This window comes from Quercus lobata, chromosome 2 (genome assembly GCF_001633185.2).
Source record: "Quercus lobata isolate SW786 chromosome 2, ValleyOak3.0 Primary Assembly, whole genome shotgun sequence".
NCBI lineage: Eukaryota > Viridiplantae > Streptophyta > Magnoliopsida > Fagales > Fagaceae > Quercus > Quercus lobata.
The window spans coordinates 31,924,730-31,942,780 of NC_044905.1; the positions used below are offsets into that span (position 1 = coordinate 31,924,730).

Below are 18,051 nucleotides of genomic sequence, written 5' to 3' on the forward strand. Positions count from 1 at the left end.
TGGGGCCAACTTTGACAAAACATAAAAATACGTAAAAATATTAATATTTTTTCTGAAACAATTGGAGTTTTAATTTCAGAAAAGTTTTTGGTTGGTTGAGCAATTTTTGAGTGTGTTTCAAGAAGAAATGTAAATGGTAATTGGTAATTGGTAATTGTTAATCGATAAGTCATATACACTTCTTTTCCCAGTTCTGCAAATTAAGGTTGAGTTAACTGTAAATTTGAATATTCTTTGAGATTGACAAGACATCTATGATTATTGAAGTAACATACTCAAGAAAATGACACAATGGCCTTTTTAGCATAAAAAGGCAATGACCGTTAGCTTAAAAGTAGGATCAGGACAATAAATTGGCATAGAAGGTTAGCTCAAGCTTCTGTGTCACACTTTTATCAGTTGTCTTACATTAAAAAATAAAATGCGGATTTAGTTTGGGCATCTATGGAATATATTTAAAAGACTCAATGAACATAGAAACGTACTTCTTTTGCATTGTAATATTTTCAACTTTCGTACTTACACGGTTTGAGTACGTAAATATTGGTTTATACTGCATTTCTTTACGGTGTCCTTTTTTGTCATTGATGCTAAGCTTTTCAGCTAGATCATTCTGGACCTTTAGACATATGTTTGCTTTTGTAAAGCTTCAATATTTAAGTTTGTTCAGCATTTGTAGCATTGGAAGGGTTGTCCTACTATTGAAGGGAATGCTTCAGTTTGCTTGAACTACTTTTGGTAATATTACTTAACTTGTAGTCTAAACATCTGATTCATTTCCAGAAGTTTGAATGGAAGGCAAACTTAATAGCTTGTTGCTATTCATTTTCTCTTTCTTTATGTCCCTAACTCAAACTTTATAATTACGTGATTGAAGAATCAATCAGATCATTCATGTTTTTCAATCTTCCTAAGAAGATAGACATGAGTTTTATTACATAAGAAAGAACATAGAATAGTAACTATTGTGTTTTTGTGTCTTTCACTCACTTAAACTAGAATCACTGATTTTAGTTTCATTTGAATGATAATACTTCTACATAATCTGACATATATTTAGTGTTTCTTTCCTTCTTTTGAAGTTGTTATCGCAGTTCCTTCATTTGGGACTAAGTCGTTGTTGTTGTTGTTGTGGTTGTTGTAGTATTGCAGCTCTTTCAAGTCATGGTGATGAGTCTCTGGACTGCTTTCTGTGGGAATTGCTCGAAGATAGATGAAAACACATGCAATTATGATATTATATCCATATTCCAACCATATACATGCACCAATCACCTTTTGGTCATTTCTCTTGATCTTCTTCTCCTTATCATATTCTTATATATCATGGTTTATAGATCAATCTTAAGGAAGAACACAATACCCTCAAAGTCTAAACACTTCTCTCCAACGTTGATATGCTCAGCCATTTATAATGGTGGTCTGGGTTTGGCTTACTTGGGTTTGGGGATCTGGATAATTGGTGAGAATCTGAATGCAAAGAGAGCCATATTACCTTTGCAGGGATGGCTAGTATTGCTATTCCAAGGCTTCACATGGATGCTGCTTGATTTTGTAGTAATTATTGAGAAGCTACGCCTTCCAAATGTCGCAACAGCAAAGCTTTGTTCTATTGTCACCTTCTTGTTTGCAGGATTCCTCTGCTTTTCTTCTCTTCTGGTTGCTATTTTGGAAAAAAGGGCATCTATTAAGATGGTTTTAGATATTCTTTCATTTCCTGGAGCAATCTTGTGCCTCTTGTGCGCTTTTCAGGAACATAAATATGTGGAAACTGATTCAGATATCAGTTATGATGCATTGTATGCACCTTTGCAAGGTGAGGAAGCTGGTGACACTGGTGAAAATTGTTCAAATGACAATGTCACTCCTTTTGCCAAAGCTGGATTTCTTAGTAAAATGTCATTTTGGTGGTTAAATCCACTGATGAAGCACGGTAACGATAAAATCCTTAAGGAGAATGATGTTCCACAGTTAAGGCTGGAAGATCGGGCACAAACATGCTACTTAATGTTTGAAGAGCAACTGAGCAAACAAAAACAGAAAGAAACATATGATCTCCCCTCTATGGTGTCAGCAATTTTTTTCTGCCAGAGAAAAGCTATTTTAATTTCTGGGTTATTTGCTTTGATCAAGGTCCTCACAGTCTCCAGTGGTCCACTATTTCTCAAAGCCTTCATTGAGGTTGCTGAAGGAAAAGAAGCTTTTAAATATGAGGGCTATGCATTGGCTGGAGTGCTCTTCTTAGCAAAGTGTTTGGAGTCATTATCAGAGAGGCAGTGGTTCTTTCAAACTAGGTTGATTGGGCTCCAAGTAAGATCTTTCCTATCTGCAGCTATCTATCAAAAGCAACTAAAACTCTCAAATGCTGCTAAGGCGAATCATTCCCCTGGTGAAATAATGAACTATGTCACAGTAGATGCCTATAGAATAGGTGAATTTCCATATTGGTTTCATCAAATGTGGTCAACAAGTCTTCAGCTGTGTATTGCATTAGCTATTGTCTATTACTCTGTAGGGCTGGCAACTGTTGCAGCTCTAGTTGTTATCATCTTAACTGTGCTTGCAACTTCACCAGTGGCCAAACTGCAGCATAAGTATCAGACAAATCTCATGGTGGCACAAGATAAGAGACTGAAGGCCATTACAGAAGCTCTTGCAAATATGAAGGTCTTGAAGTTGTATGCTTGGGAGAAACATTTTAAGAATGTTATACAAATGCTGAGGAAAGAAGAACTAGAGTGGATATTAGCAGTTCTAATACAAAAGGGGTACTATCTGATTTTGTTTTGGTCATCTCCCATTTTAGTATCAGTTGCCACATTCTGGGCATGCTACTTCTTTGGAATTTCACTCTCTGCCAGTAACGTTTTCACATTCCTAACAAGTCTGCGTATTGTTCAGGAGCCTATCAGAATGATCCATGATGTTGCTGGAGTGTTCATTGAAGCAAAGGTATCTTTAACTCGGATTTTAATGTTCCTTGCAGCACCAGAGTTGCAGAACAGATATGCAAGGCAAAAGTGCAATGAGAAAGAGCTAGAGCAGTCCATATTTATCAAGGCCACTGAAATATCATGGGAGACTAATCCAGCAAAGGCCATGCTAAGAGAAATAAATTTGGCAGTTAAACCAGGAGAAAAGGTAGCTATTTGTGGAGAGGTTGGCTCTGGTAAATCAACCCTTTTAGCTGCAATTCTGGGAGAAGTTCCAAACATCAAAGGCATAGTAAGTAATCCTTTCAATCCTTGCCCTTGGTGTAAATAAAATTTCAATTGGCACATAGTATATTCTTAATTATAATAAATAAATAAATAATGTGTGAAGAATTTGATATTTAGGATTTTTTTCTCCTACTGCACTTTCTAGAAGATTCGACTCACACACTGATTTATAAGCATCAGATACATGGTAGACAAATTAAATGAAAAAATAAAAATAAAATCTTGCTAAAGCTTTAAACTTCCAGGTTCATGTTTATGGAAAGATAGCATACGTTTCTCAAACATCCTGGATTCAAACAGGATCTATTCAAGACAATATTCTTTTTGGGTCTCCCTTAGATTCACATAGATACCAAGAAGTGCTTAGAAAGTGTTCTCTTATAAAGGACCTTGAGATGCTTCCAGTTGGTGATCAAACAGAAATAGGAGAAAGAGGTGTTACTCTAAGTGGGGGTCAAAAGCAGCGGGTTCAACTTGCTCGTGCACTTTATGAAGATGCAGATGTTTATCTCTTGGATGATCCATTCAGTGCTGTTGATGCACATACTGCAACCAGTCTATTAAATGTAATGACATTTCTTAACCATGCAATTTATGCTACTAATTTTTCCTTTCCTAAGAGTAATCTAACATGGCTTGTCGCCAGGAATATGTCATGGAAGCTCTGTCAGGGAAGACAGTCCTGCTGGTGACCCACCAAGTTGACTTCCTTCCTGCATTTGATTCTATTTTGGTTGGTATATCCGTGACACTACTGCTGCTTTCTCATTAAAATTTAGTATGGTTTTTTTTCCTTTTAAAATATAACTTTGCACACAAGCAGTTTACATAAACTTCAAATTGTTGGCAGTTTATGTCTGAAGGGCAATTTCTTGGAGCATCCACATATGATCAACTACTAGCTTCAAGTCAAGAATTTCAAAACCTTGTCAATGCACACAATGACACTGTTGGTTCCCAGAAACATGCCAAGTATGCTTCTTTCCAACAATCTAAAACCTCTACACGTGAAATTCTGAAAAGTTGTGAGGAAGAGTTAAGATCAACTTTAGATCAATTGATTAAGCAAGAAGAAAGAGAAACGGGAAACACTGGTATAAAGCCTTATATGCAGTATCTGATTCAGAGCAAGGGATTCTTGTGCTTCTCCTTGGCAGCTGTATGCCACTTCATGTTCTTAGCTGGGCAGTTGATACAAAACTTTTGGTTGGCTGCTGAAATTGAGGATTCTAATGTAAGCACAGTGAGATTGATTGCAGTTTACTCCGGGATTGGGTGTATTCTGGTTTTATTTATACTCCTCAGAGCAGTTTCTGTTGTTGGTTTAGGTTTTGGGGCATCACTATCAATTTTTTCTACACTTCTTAGCTCTCTTTTCAGGGCACCAATGTCTTTTTATGATGCAACACCTCTGGGAAGGATACTCAGCCGGGTAAGAGTTTCAAAAGTAATAGTTGCTATGCTTCAGAAAAACTTACTGGGACTTACATTGGTATTTACCTTGTAGGTTTCTTCTGATATGAGTGTCATTGACATTGATGTGGCTTACAAATTAAGTATTGCTCTTGTTGCCACCATGACTGCATACTCCACCTATGCAATACTGGCTATAGTATCCTGGCCAGTCTTGTTTGTCATCATACCCATGGTTTATCTGACTATTCTTTTACAGGTACTACTGATACCAACACTAGAACTGATTGTATAGTTTCTAAAAAATATATTTGTTTATGATTGAAAGGAAACAAACCAATTTTCTGCCTCTGATAAATATCCTCTCAAAATGCAGCACGTATTAGCATTGGGTGTGGTATCAATACATTATCAACGCTAACTATTTAGGTGGCTTCATTGTTCTCCTGTAGACATTCATTTAAGATTTTTTCTTCCCCAGAATACACAAGTTTGTCAATTGACCTACTTAAAGGACTTAATTTGTCCGCATTCTTTGATGTCAAAAAATGAAATGGGTACAAAGTTGGAACTCACTAACTCTCATCAAGTGATATTTGTTCTGATGCCATGCCCTGCTAAATTTAGAACTGTCTTCCTATCCTGATTTCTTGTATATATTCTGACTACTCAACAAACTTCTATACTTGTTTTTGTTTAAATACAGAAATACTTCCTTGCTTCTGCAAAAGAGTTGATGCGAACGGATGGCACAACCAAGTCTTTGCTTGCAAGCCACCTTGCCGAATCTATTGCAGGAGCCATGACGATCAGAGCTTTTGGGGAGGAAGAGCGGTTCTTTTCAAGGAACTTGGACCTTATTGACACAAATGCAAGTCCTTACTTCCATGGTTTCTCAGCCAACGAGTGGTTGATCCAACGTCTGGAAATTCTATGTGCAATTGTTCTTACATCCTTAGCACTTGCCATAAGTTTGCTTCATATTGGAGCTTCTGCTTCTGGTTAGTAATATCATTCTTCAACTATCAAAATATTTTCACTTGGTATTATGTAGTTCAATTTCATGCTTCTGATGCTTGTCCATTTCATAGTCATCAATGTGTGAGCTTCAAACAGAACATGTGTTTTCTAGAAGCAACATTTAAATTCAGCACGGACCAACACTAAAACTCTAAGGGTCCACGATAATAGCAGGCAGCATCATAAGAACAATATTGTTCTTCAACAAAATTTACTTGCAAGCCCAAAGAACCACATAACCCTTGCCTTGCCATTTTGGTCTAGTACAGCCAAGCCTTCTCTTAGGTCTGTTTGGGATCCGTTTATTTCACTGAAACTAAAATTTTTTTTGCTGAAAGAACTATAAATAAAGGTAAAAGTTTGCTGAAATAATACAATAGGGCCCATGAATAATAGAAAAAAGTGCAGTGAGACTCATGAATAGTAGCAAAAATAAACTGAATAGTAAAATAAGTTGGCAAAAATAAGTTGTGCCAAACGGACACTTAGTGTGTGAGTATTCATTCATCTTCATATTATTTCAAATCATGTCTTGTTTGTCCTCCCTCCCTCATTTTGAGATCTTAAACCTGCAGTAATTAACGCCTATAATGGAACCTATTTTTCTTACTGCTGGTCTTTCTTGAATATGAACCATCTTGCTCAAGCTCCTTTGTTGTATTTCCATATGAGCAAGTCATGGGATTTCTGGCAAAAAATAATTTTCATTCCAGACTTTGCTCCTCCTGATATCACATCCACTATCAGAAGCTTCATCAGCCAATGTCACATGGCATGACAATGGATTGGTTTTACTTGAAAAATCTGCCCCACGTTACTAGAAAAATTTGGAATTTACAATCATGGGTTGTTAGTTTGAGATAAAGTTCATTTTTTATTGACAGAATGTAACATTTTTTTTTTATTTTTGAGAGAATGATAGAAGGTAACTGATCATGCTATACGATATAACTAGTACTTAAGCAATTGTTAGTAAAAGTTTTCCATATATGGCATAATTGTATAACCTATTTTTTGCTTATCAAACTTTGGATGCAGGATTTATTGGAATGGCATTGTCATATGGTCTTTCTTTAAATATACACGTTATCGCTTCTGTCCAAAGCTGGTGCTTGCTAGAAAATTTAATTGTTTCTGTAGAAAGGCTAGAACAGTACATGCATATTCCTAGTGAAGCTGCAGAAGATATAGGTCACCGACCGACACACAGTTGGCCTGTTAATGGTCAGGTGAAGATATGTGATTTGAAGGTATATGTACACCCCAAAAAAATTACTGCCTTTTCCATTCACAACTCTTAGAAATATGGAAATGTATTTACAATACTTTTATGCTTTTAGACATTGTTTTAGTTGAAATAGTACAATCAATATTTGGGGATGGTGTCTCATATCATCAAACACATTGAAATATTCATCACTTGTTGCTTGTTTGTTGAGAATCCATAGCCAACCTCAAAGTTTAGGGACTAAGTCTTTGTTTTTTTTTTTGGTTTTTTGTTTGTTCTTGTTGTTGTGTTTACAATGTTAAGACTGCATGAAACAGGTAAGATATCGGCCCAATGCTCCACTAGTTCTTCAGGGGATTAGTTGTATATTTGAAGGAGGACACAAAATTGGAATTGTTGGCCGGACTGGTAGTGGAAAGACGACTCTTATCAGCGCTTTGTTTTGTCTGGTGGAGCCTACAGAGGGAAAAATCATTATAGATGACATTGACATATCCACAATTGAGCTTCATGATCTAAGATCAAGGTTAGGAATCATACCACAAGAGCCCACACTTTTTAGCGGGTCTGTGAGATACAATCTTGACCCATTGTCAGAGCATATTGATCAGGAAATGTGGGAGGTAAAGTTCTTGTTTAAGTTATTTTGGTAAACATCGTTAGCATGGATCATTGTATGACGCTGTTATATTGCACAATCTACCACATTAAGTGGCCTTTAGATGTTGTAGCATTGTTAGGATAATGAAATTCACACTGGATGTAAGTTGAGTAGTCCCAAACTGGGGTTCCTGGAAAATTTTATCAAAACATAAAACTGTGTTAACATTCAGTACTTACCAAGGAAGTTTTTCTTATGAATGTGCAAAAGGTTCTTGAGAAATGTCAGCTTCGAGAGGCTATTCAAGAAAAAGAAGGGGGCTTGGATTCCTTAGGTAAGAAGATATTGTATGTGTACAAATTGTTTAAAGGTCTTGTAAAATCACAACTAACAACCTGGATTGCATTGCAGTTACACAAGATGGATCAAACTGGAGCATGGGACAGAGACAACTATTTTGTTTGGGACGAGCCTTGCTGAAGAGAAGCCGGATACTAGTTCTAGATGAAGCCACTGCATCAATTGACAATGCAACCGACTCTCTTCTCCAGAGAACCATACGGAAAGAATTTGCATACTGCACTGTAATAACTGTGGCTCATAGAATACCAACTGTGATGGACTGCAATAAGGTGCTTGCTATTAGAGATGGTGAGTTAATATACCCCCAAGCTCTTGTACCAGGAACTATTACATCTTATCTATGATACAACTAGTGAAAGTGATATATTATTGACATTAACCAGGTAAAATAGTGGAGTATGATGAACCAATGAAGCTGATGAATAAGGAGGAATCACTGTTTGGGCAGCTAGTCAAGGAATACTGGTCTCATTCTGCAAATGCCAGCATGTACTCAGGGGATTGGTAGTGAAGCTAGATGTAGCAACTGGTGGGGAAACTAATCCTACAAGATATCAGAAGGGTGTTGTTTAATACAAAGGCTATGTGGCTATGCCTTGAAAAAAAAAAACATTATTAGTTAAGTGGATGTCCCACAAGTGCATCAACCAAGGCCACATATGATGTAGAACAAGTGTCCCTGGACTTTCTTGAGAAGTTGGATATTCAGAAGTCAAGGCGCAGGGCAATGTAGTTAAATAATTTTTGCCCATTATTGCTTATTTTCATACCTAAATTTAGTTTTATATTATTTTAGCGTATTTTATTCGGGTAATTTAGTCTATTAGCGAAGTTATAGGAATTGAAGAAAATTTTTTGTAATTTTTATTTTTAGAGAGGCCTGTCAAAAACCCTAATAACTATGTATTTTTTAAGATTGGTTTCAACAAACTGAAATAAAAATAATTCTCTAAGAATTTCCCAAATTTCATGTGGATTTCAGGTTTTTCGTTAAGCTAGAATTATATCTAGCTTAATGTGTTCCATTGTATGTTAACATAGGACTTTATGACTTATTATCATTGTTATTTAGGAAATGCAATATATTCTTAAAGGTAATTACCAACTCTTTAAACATTGTGACTAGTTCTTATGTACTTTTTTTCCAGGCAGGTCAGTAATCAATAAACCAATACAGGACGATCCCCCCCCCCCCCCCCACCAAAAAAAAAGGGGGGAAATAAGTGATACATATAAAGTCGGGTTTGGAATTTTTTTTTTTAATTAATTTGATAGTTGCAAATTGAACTACAAGATTCTTAGCAAAATGGATTGTAACTAGTAGACGAAAAAAGGTTATCTTTGAGCATAAACAAATCTTTCAATCGAAAAACCAATTAGCAGATAAACTAACAAGAAGTTACCTGCTGAGTGTTGATTTTTAGCAGTAAATGCAAATAAAACCGCCTAGAAGGAGAAGGTGTGTCGTTAGACCCAGGAATCACTCTCATAACTGTCGGTGCTTGGAAGTTGGAACTGTTTGGCTTGGCACCAAACAAACAGACTGTCATTTTTTTTTATAAGGAGTGGTGCCCTTTTCCATGGTTTTAATTTATGCACATCACATTTCAATTTTGTTTCAAAGCATTTAATTCTGTCAATTTTATGCTTCAATTTTCTTTTTCTTAATGAAAATTTTTAAAAGTAATACTATAGGCACAAATCACTTTATAAAATTTTTACAAATTATTAATGTGGCCAATTTCTTATTAGTTGTCATTTAAGCCTACTATTATTCTATTAACATCATTTTTTTTTCATTTACCAATAACAACTTACAATATCAGCTGTTTGTAAAAAAATTTATAAAAAAGTTTGTATCTCTAACATTACTCAATTTTCAAATATAAAGTATGTCAATTTTATAATTTGCTTTAAAAAGCAAGCCAACTTAATTGACATAATTTAAAAATAAAAAAAATTTTGGGGGAACATAATTTTAAAAGTTGATAAACAAAATTAACCCAACTAATACTTGAGCAACCTTGATTTTCAAAGTTAATTGAGACCCAATTAAATGTACTAATACATAATTGAAATTATTAAACATGAGCCAACCTGACCAATAAGCAAGTGATCTTTTTTTTTTTTTTTTTTGAGAAATAAGCAAGTGATCTAATATCTAAACCGATTCAAATTTTAATTAGACCATTTTAGCATATGATCCAACCAAATCCAATCAAACCTAGTAGGTTTTTCAATCTGAATGGATTCTTCAAAACCATATGGGAATATTTGTGTACTTTGATTAAATAGTTTGGCATTTTAGTATTTTGAAAAAAGAGGAAAATGTTATAATGAAATCTATGAATACAATATCTTACATGATGTATTTACAATTATTTCCAAACTAATATAATTTTTATGAAGTTATTACAAAGAAAACTATAAAATTTGAAAATGTTTTAAACTATTTTCATTTCAATTTTTTTGACATTTTAGTAAATATTTTTCTTTAAATAAATGATTTTTACTTCCATTTGCTCTGAACTTCTTAATATTACTTTTTCTTTCATAATTGAATATTTTGATTATTTCTTTAATAAGTTAAACTCTCTTTTTTAATGATTTATCCTGTTCATGTATATATTTATTTGAATATTGACTCCATATATTTATATATTGTAATTTAAGGAACTTATTTGACCATATAAAAAAATAGACTTTGTTTAGTTGGGAGGTGGAAAAGTTGATGAACGAAAAACTCTTTTATTTAGTTGAGAAAAAAATAATAGATGATAGAAAATTATGTTTTTATAAATTTACTCTCACATAAAAAAATTAATAGTTTATAAAAAAATGAAAATTTTTTTTATTAAAAAGAAAAAAAAAAAACCTAATGTGGATGATGGAGGGGGGCAAATGGGTAAATTCTCATCTAAGCTCCACTTCCACTCCTATTTTATTATTTATTCTCGGGGAGAAAAGAAAACACCCCAAAATGGTGGGCCTAGGGAAAAAACACTTGGGCCCCCACCAAAATCACCCCCCTCCCCCTCCCACTCCTCCTCCCAACCAAACAACCCCACCATTCAAAATCCTCCCCTATTTTCTCGTCTCAATTTTTTATTCTCCCACAAATCACTCCAACCAAACACACACTTAAGGAATTCATCATGATTGAATGTTGGCCCCTTGCAAAAGCTCACTTTTAGATTTGCACATCTTTTCTGATCATGATTGAATGTTTGTGATTTTGGTGGTCGGTTGTTTTTTCCCTATGTTGAATTTTCCACTCTTTGCCTAGGTTGGGACTTGATCTGCATTTTAGTGACACATGAGGTGTTTCATATAGAATTTTTAGGCCTTTTCAAATGCACAACTCTTGACGGTATTCACGGCTATAGAGATTATAGAATGAGAAAAGATGATTGCTATACAATTCCCTGCCCATTGTATGGGTAGCATATAACATTATTATATTTGAGAGCTTTTAATGTTGCAAAATGTACAGCTAGTGGAAAACCAGACTTCTTACTCTGCTCTGTAGATTTTGACTTGAATGTGTATATTATCATGTTGTTTCCTGTAGAATTTACAGGCCTTTTCAAATGCTTACTCTTGGTGTTCATGGCTATAGAGTTTGTAGAATGAAGACGGTTGTCCTACACTTCCCTGCCCCTATTGTATGTATTGCATATAAAAGGTAAGGTTAATGGAAAAGTAGACTCCTTAAATGAATAAACATTGAATGCAGTTCACTAGAATTCTTGACACTAATCTATATAGAGCTTTTTTCCAAATTTTATTTCCTTTTGATGTTGAATGCTGTAGAAGATTTGGATTGTTACTTTTTGGTTGTGACCATGTAAGTAAAATAAATAGTTTGTTAAGTCCAGCTTTTGAACTCCCCCATCATATGAATTTGTCCCTGCTCTGAGTCTTCCAGCAACATAGTCTCTCTATACAATTTATGCTTGTAGTATTTTTTACTCTCAATCATATGCGAAGAAAATTATCATTGTTTGCTTTCCACATATAGTGTGAGGCACAAAATATGATCGAGTGTAATATGAATTTCACTATGAGTTAATAACATCTAAGCAGACAGACCCTGCCAGCGGTTTGAAATTGAAAATATGACAATGACATTATGAATCTATGACTACTGCCATAAACTGCAAATGCAGCATTCACATATAAATCTTATTCAATTTTTGGGCTAAAATTAACGCAATTTATAACAGGTAACTGGTAACGAAGGAACAAAAGGGAAAATAAATAAATATTTCTACAAAAGCAGAAAATAAAAAAGGGAAAAAGAAATATGAAACAATTATAGAAAACCTTCATTCTCAAGGACTGGCTGAGTTCTAGTTACAGCTGCAGAAGGCATCTTACTACTACCAACCCATCTGCTTTCAAGAATCAGATCTTCATCAGCTTGTCTTTCCATTACTTGAATCTTCTTTGTCTTCAAAATCCTCGCAGAAACCATCCCGGCATAACCCATCAATACAATCCCAGGAATTCCAAGCACAAAACCAACTACCCAGAGATACCACCTACTCTGCTTACCCTCTAATGGGACACCAACTGAAAAATGACCTTGATCTCTAAAGTGACAAAAACCTGACAATTTCATTTCACTAAGATTAACTGTCCCATTACCGTTAAAAGCTATGCATCTTCTCTTAGAGATCATGTCGCCGGAGGGTGTCAAACTGGAAAAATTAATCAATATAGGCTTGCCCATTGTGCTGAGATTGAGCTTTCTGACGCTTTTATCACTAACATTTGACGCATCAAAAACCATGAAGCCAACAACAGGAGTGATCAGTGAGTAACCTGGCATGCCATAGTAGTGAGAAGACAAATTGCCTAAGTTTTGATAGACTATAGCAAGTCTCTTTACATGAGGCACGGACATAGTTCTCGATGGAATGTGAATGATGCTAAAATTAGCTCCCTTGTTCCACAATGTGTTGCTTCTGACCCGGACAATTGAAACTTCAGTGCTTGAAAGATTAGTAGGAAGGACAGCTTTGTATAGAGCACCCGTGAGAGGCCGGTGTCGAACCAGTGTTTTGAAAGCAAATTCTTGAAGAGAAGCATCCAAGGAATCATTAGCAAAGCTGTCTGAGCCATTGACAAATGAGCAAGAATACAAGGTGAGAATCAACAAGATTAAGTTCCAACCCATGTTGGATCCCAATTAGACTAGCTCAAAAGTTTACAACAATTTCCATCGACTTTTCCACCTTCTTTTAGTAGGTTCATATACTTTCAACACTTTAGAACTTTTAAGTCTTCCATTATAAGGGATGATGAAGAGGGATTGGTACTTTAATATTGAAAATATTTTGTTATTCTTCTTTGATGATACTTTTGGAGAAAAAGAAATAGCATGCTTAGAAATGGGTCCCATTATTAGAGGACTGAAGAAGTTCGTCTGTCAAGGTAGCACTTGACTTTTGACAGCGTGATCCAATTCGGAATTGTGGACATTTAGACAAAACGTCACAACCAGATACCATTTTAAGTCCTTCAAATTTTGCTTGTTAAGCAATTGATGGTTCATGATGGGAAAGAAATTAAGAAAGGGACAATCTTGGTCCATGAATTACGGGGCAGCGAACGTGTTAGCAGAGCTAATAACATGCAGTGATTGCTCAACATAGTCATAGGAAATTTAGCATATGGAGGAAGTGTCCCATGTAATTGATGGAACATAATGATGCCTAAAAATTCTCAGAAATTTAAAAGAGTTGGCCCTCAATTTTTTGGGATTTTAAGAGAAATATTTTCAGATTATTATATCATTTAATTGACTTGACTCCCTTCACTTTTTACTTTTCGCACCAGTGGGTTCTTTTTACATTTTTTTTTTTTTTTTTCTTCTTGTTTCTCAGAAAAAAGGAAACTTTTTTTTCTTTTTTAATAATTTCATTCATTTTTGAACTTTAAATTACTTAGCATCTTTAGACTTTAATGGATATTGCTCTTTGTCATCCGGTTAAGACGTTAATAAGTTTCCTTTGAGTATAAGCAAGATTCAAACAAAAGTTATTTATTTATTTATTAAAAATTTTATTAATTGAATTAACTGAAAATTCCATTATTTTAACATCTAACAATAAACTTTTTCTCTTGATTTGTTTGTAAAGTAGTCAAATTATGGAGTTGACTATAAGTTTGTTTCCTAAATACAAAGTTCAAAACACTGGGGATGGGATTTGAACCCAGATGTTTCACATAATTCTTCACATAATACTGGCGAACCATAGAACTTTTTGTACAGCAATTTATTAACTTACAATCATTGCATTGGACACCATTATATTATTTAATTGACTCCTTTGTTCTTCGCGACACCGCTTAGGTGTTTTCAACATTCTCGCAATCAGGCATCTTGGTAAAGCCATTAAAATTATGGAGAGGTGTAAATTCTATCAAGACAAAAAGTAAGTGACAGCAATCCGTAGTTATGACTATCATTTTGTTTCTAAGATACATGGCATAAATCAAGAATAATCGTTTCTAATGTTTTTTAAAAGAAAATGTAGATATCAAAATGTATCGGAAAGAAAAAGAAACTAAGAAGGTCTCAAAAAAACAAAAACAAAACTGAGAGAGAGAGAGAGAGAGAGAGAGAGGTACTCACAGCTAAGCAGAAGAGTTGAATTCTATGATAATTGTGATAGTGAGGTTTTTTTTTCCTGTCTTTCTTATTATCTTATTATGAATAAGAATTTTTATTCAAACTAAAAGATAACACAAACAAACAGAACAATAACACTGAACAACATAATCATAAGAATTATGATTAAATTTACTATTTTTTAACCTCTTAAGCTTTTGGAACAATTAATAATTTAACATGGTACCATAACAAGAGGTCCTGAGTTCAACTCAGTCTACACTCTGCCTCCCATTTAAAATGTTAAAAATTTTAAGCGTTTGACTACACTTTCTAAGGGAAAGATTATGCCCACACATAAAGAGAAATGTTAGAATTATAATTAAATTATTGAAGCAGCACATAAGCTGAAGACACCAAACAAAGGTAACACAATGTCACAACCAACACTAGACTAAACAATAAAATGAATTATGTAAATGGCTGATGTGGAATTCAACACACACTCAAACAATCTATCCATTTGAATCCACACAATTTGAAATATCACATTGTTCTCCAATTAAAATTCAACCATGCTTTTGCCAAGCATTGGCCATAAATCACAAGGGCTATTATCCTTCCCTAAGGGTCTGTTTGGTTGGGAGGATGGAAAAATTGGAGGGTGAAAAAGTGGGTGGATAGAAAAAAATTTAGTTTTTCCTCCATGTGTTTGGTTGAGGGAGTAGAAAAGTGGAGTTATGGAAAACTCTTTTGTTTGGTTGAGTAAAATAATGAGAGGAAAGAAAATGTAATTGAATAAATTTACTCGCATGCCCCCTAGTACATAAATTTTTTTAATAGTTTATAAAATTAGAAATTTTAATTACTACAAATGTACAAACTCACACAACTAATAAAACATCTAGTAGAAGAAAAAATAATAGATTAAAAAAAGTTGCCGTTTGATATGATAAAAAAAATAATAAAAAAAAAGAAGAGAGAGAGAGAGAGAGAGAGGAAGCAAAACAACACCAGCCAACCAATGTGGCACAATAACATACTAGGCAAAACAAAAAGAAGAAGATAGAGGAAGTAACAATAAATTAAATTTAAAAAAAAAAAAAAAAACATTAAATAAGGGGAGAGTAAATGGGTAATTTCCCATCATAATATCATACGCACTCCCTCCCCACTTTTATCTCTAGTTTTCTCCCCAATTTGGAGAGAAAACTATTTCCTCTTAAATTTTGCCCAAGGAGAAAACTCCCCCACCCCCATTTTCTCTCCCGGAAAATTATTAGGTACTCCCAGAGTACTATAAATGCATACTCCCCCCTCTCACATGAATGGTGGGTCTCACCATGAATTTAATTAGTGGGACCCACCATTTATGTGATAGGAGAGAGTATGTATTTATGATACTCCGGGAGTATACAATAATTTCCCCCCACCCCCCATAACCAAATACCCACTCTCTCCCATTTTCGCTCCTATTTTCTCTCCCTTTATTTTCTCTCCTCATTTCACCCCAACCAAATGAACCCTAAGGATAATTAAATTAGGAAAATAAAACTATGATAAAGTACCTTATTTCAGTTATTTGCATTGTATTAGACTCTCTAATTAAATTCAAATACATAATTGTATTGAATTTTATTGTCATTGGATTGTTTTATTGACCCATGCAATAGTAGATGTTTGAATTTAATTGGAGAACTTAATGTATTATACCTAAGTTTTACCCAATTAAATTCAACCATGTGAGTTTTAAACCAATAAAACCACATGATTAAAGTTAGTTTGGAAAATTTCTTATAAGTTATTCCCTTCGATAAATTGTTTTATAATAAGTCATGCACAAAAAATTTCACTCTATATTCATCAATCCTTAACAAGTTTTTTTTTTTCCCCTTTTTTTATCTAAGAGAGAAATTCTACTCCAGCCTAATTTAAATGTTTGTGTGTAAAGCTTCTTCATGGATATTTGAATCCTAGAACTTACCATCTTAACTTATAAGAACTTGTACTTGTAGAATGACCATCACACCAATGGTACGCAATAGTTGGCAAGGTTTTTACAATTGGACTGAACCAGCCAATTCGACTAGTTTGATTGTAAACTAGCTAATATTTTGGTTTGTTCATATTTAAAAAATTTGAAAAATAAAAAGGGCAATAATCAAAATCCATTGCCTACACCACAATTATATTATTAATTAAATTATTTTTAATTTTATTACTTCTATTATTTGGTTGAATTAAAAGATAAAAAATTAGTCTCATTGGCTATCTAATTTGGTTTGTAAAACTTCATAGTATGTTTGGTATATTGTAATAGAATATGTAATGATATAGTTATTTACGTGGAATAGCTATTCTATATATATATATATATATATATATATATATATTTTTTTTTTTTTTTTTTGAGAATCAACTATTCAATTATTTGATTGTATCTTTGTAAACACAAAATTTCTCAAGTTTGGAAATTTTCTCAAGTTTGGAAATCAAACAATTGAAAGTGCTTCACAAATATAATTTGTATTGATTGGATAGTGAATAAAATTCTATGTTTTTGATCCTTTTACCCAAAAAAAAAAAAAAAAAAAGTAATCCTCTGATTCTATCTTCTTTGTAATCTTGGCTCGAACACAAAACCTTCCTCACTTTGGTTGGAAGATGGATTAAACAATCTTCACAATGAATCTTTGGCTTTGAACTTGTTAGAGATTTGTTGTTCTTCAAGTCCTTTAAATGTTCTTCAAGTTCTTTGAAGATTCTTTGAATTTGAAGGATTTTGGGTTAAAGTTCTTCAGAATTTTAGAGGCCTAATTCGATGAACTTCAATGATTTAGGGCTTTACAAAGGTTATGGAGGCTTTTAAGCTTGATTCCAATAGAACTCCAAGTCTTGAAGGCTTCAATGATTTAGGGCTTTACAAATGTTATGGAGGCTTTTGAGCTTGATTCCAACAAGTCTTGAAAGAATGATTCAAATGAATTTCTTTGAATATTCTTTGGATAGTCTTGAGGTAGAATTTCTCCAAAACTTTGATGTCTTGGAGTAAGAGGGATGTCCGCTATTTATAGTGGTTTCAGAGGATAAGTCCCACTTTGAATTGATCTCCTTGGAGATAAGTAGTAAACTTTGACTACCCAGATTTTGCTTGTAGATAATTATCTCTATTTATCTATTTTGATAAAGATTCTATTTTGATAAAGATAATAATCAACAAAGAGAGTCCTACTATAATTTGTTACTTGTAGATAATTATCTCTATTTTATTTATTTATTTTAATAAAGATAAGTATCCATCAATTATGAATTGAATATTTATCTTTATTTTGTTGATCAAAATGACACGTGGAAAATTTTAATTTGCCAATGTGATATCATCTTGGATAACACATCGCATGTCATATCATGATTTGATTTAATTAATTTAATGACCCATAAATTTAGAATGTATCACTAAATTTTGATGTAGCATTAGCAAAAAAAAAAATCTCCCTCTCGTGGAGCTCTTCCTCTCGTTCTAGTGCGAGTTCTTTCTCCCTTGGCTGTGTGCGAAGGGTAATTGTCCAGTGATAACCAAGGCAGA

General features: G+C 33.9%; 2 protein-coding genes across 2 annotated transcripts; one reads left to right on the plus strand and one right to left on the minus strand.

Moving 5' to 3' along the window:
* Positions 1-475: 475 nt before the first annotated feature.
* On the plus strand, positions 476-8,721 carry LOC115975351 (ABC transporter C family member 10-like). The gene is made up of 12 exons (XM_031096096.1): positions 476-738; positions 1,145-3,225; positions 3,467-3,787; positions 3,868-3,954; positions 4,072-4,653; positions 4,729-4,893; positions 5,341-5,635; positions 6,693-6,904; positions 7,200-7,505; positions 7,754-7,817; positions 7,895-8,134; positions 8,230-8,721. Exons 2-12 carry the CDS (start codon positions 1,165-1,167, stop codon positions 8,352-8,354), a joined length of 4,458 nt encoding a protein of 1,485 aa, XP_030951956.1. The 5' UTR covers positions 476-738; positions 1,145-1,164; the 3' UTR covers positions 8,355-8,721.
* Positions 8,722-12,057: 3,336 nt separating this feature from the next.
* Positions 12,058-13,117, minus strand: LOC115957295. The gene has a single exon (XM_031075515.1). It carries the CDS (start codon positions 13,026-13,028, stop codon positions 12,162-12,164), a length of 867 nt encoding a protein of 288 aa, XP_030931375.1. The 5' UTR covers positions 13,029-13,117; the 3' UTR covers positions 12,058-12,161.
* Between the last annotated feature and the right edge of the window lie 4,934 nt (positions 13,118-18,051).

Excerpts from the sequence above, each read along its gene's own strand:
- LOC115975351 (XM_031096096.1), top strand. The coding sequence starts at position 1,165 with ATGGTGATGAGTCTCTGGACTGCTTTCTGTGGGAATTGCTCGAAGATA. Across the intron at positions 4,654-4,728 it reads TGGGAAGGATACTCAGCCGG|GTTTCTTCTGATATGAGTGT; the intron begins GTAAGAGTTTCA and ends TTTACCTTGTAG. Across the intron at positions 4,894-5,340 it reads ATCTGACTATTCTTTTACAG|AAATACTTCCTTGCTTCTGC; the intron begins GTACTACTGATA and ends GTTTAAATACAG.
- LOC115957295 (XM_031075515.1), bottom strand. The coding sequence starts at position 13,028 with ATGGGTTGGAACTTAATCTTGTTGATTCTCACCTTGTATTCTTGCTCA.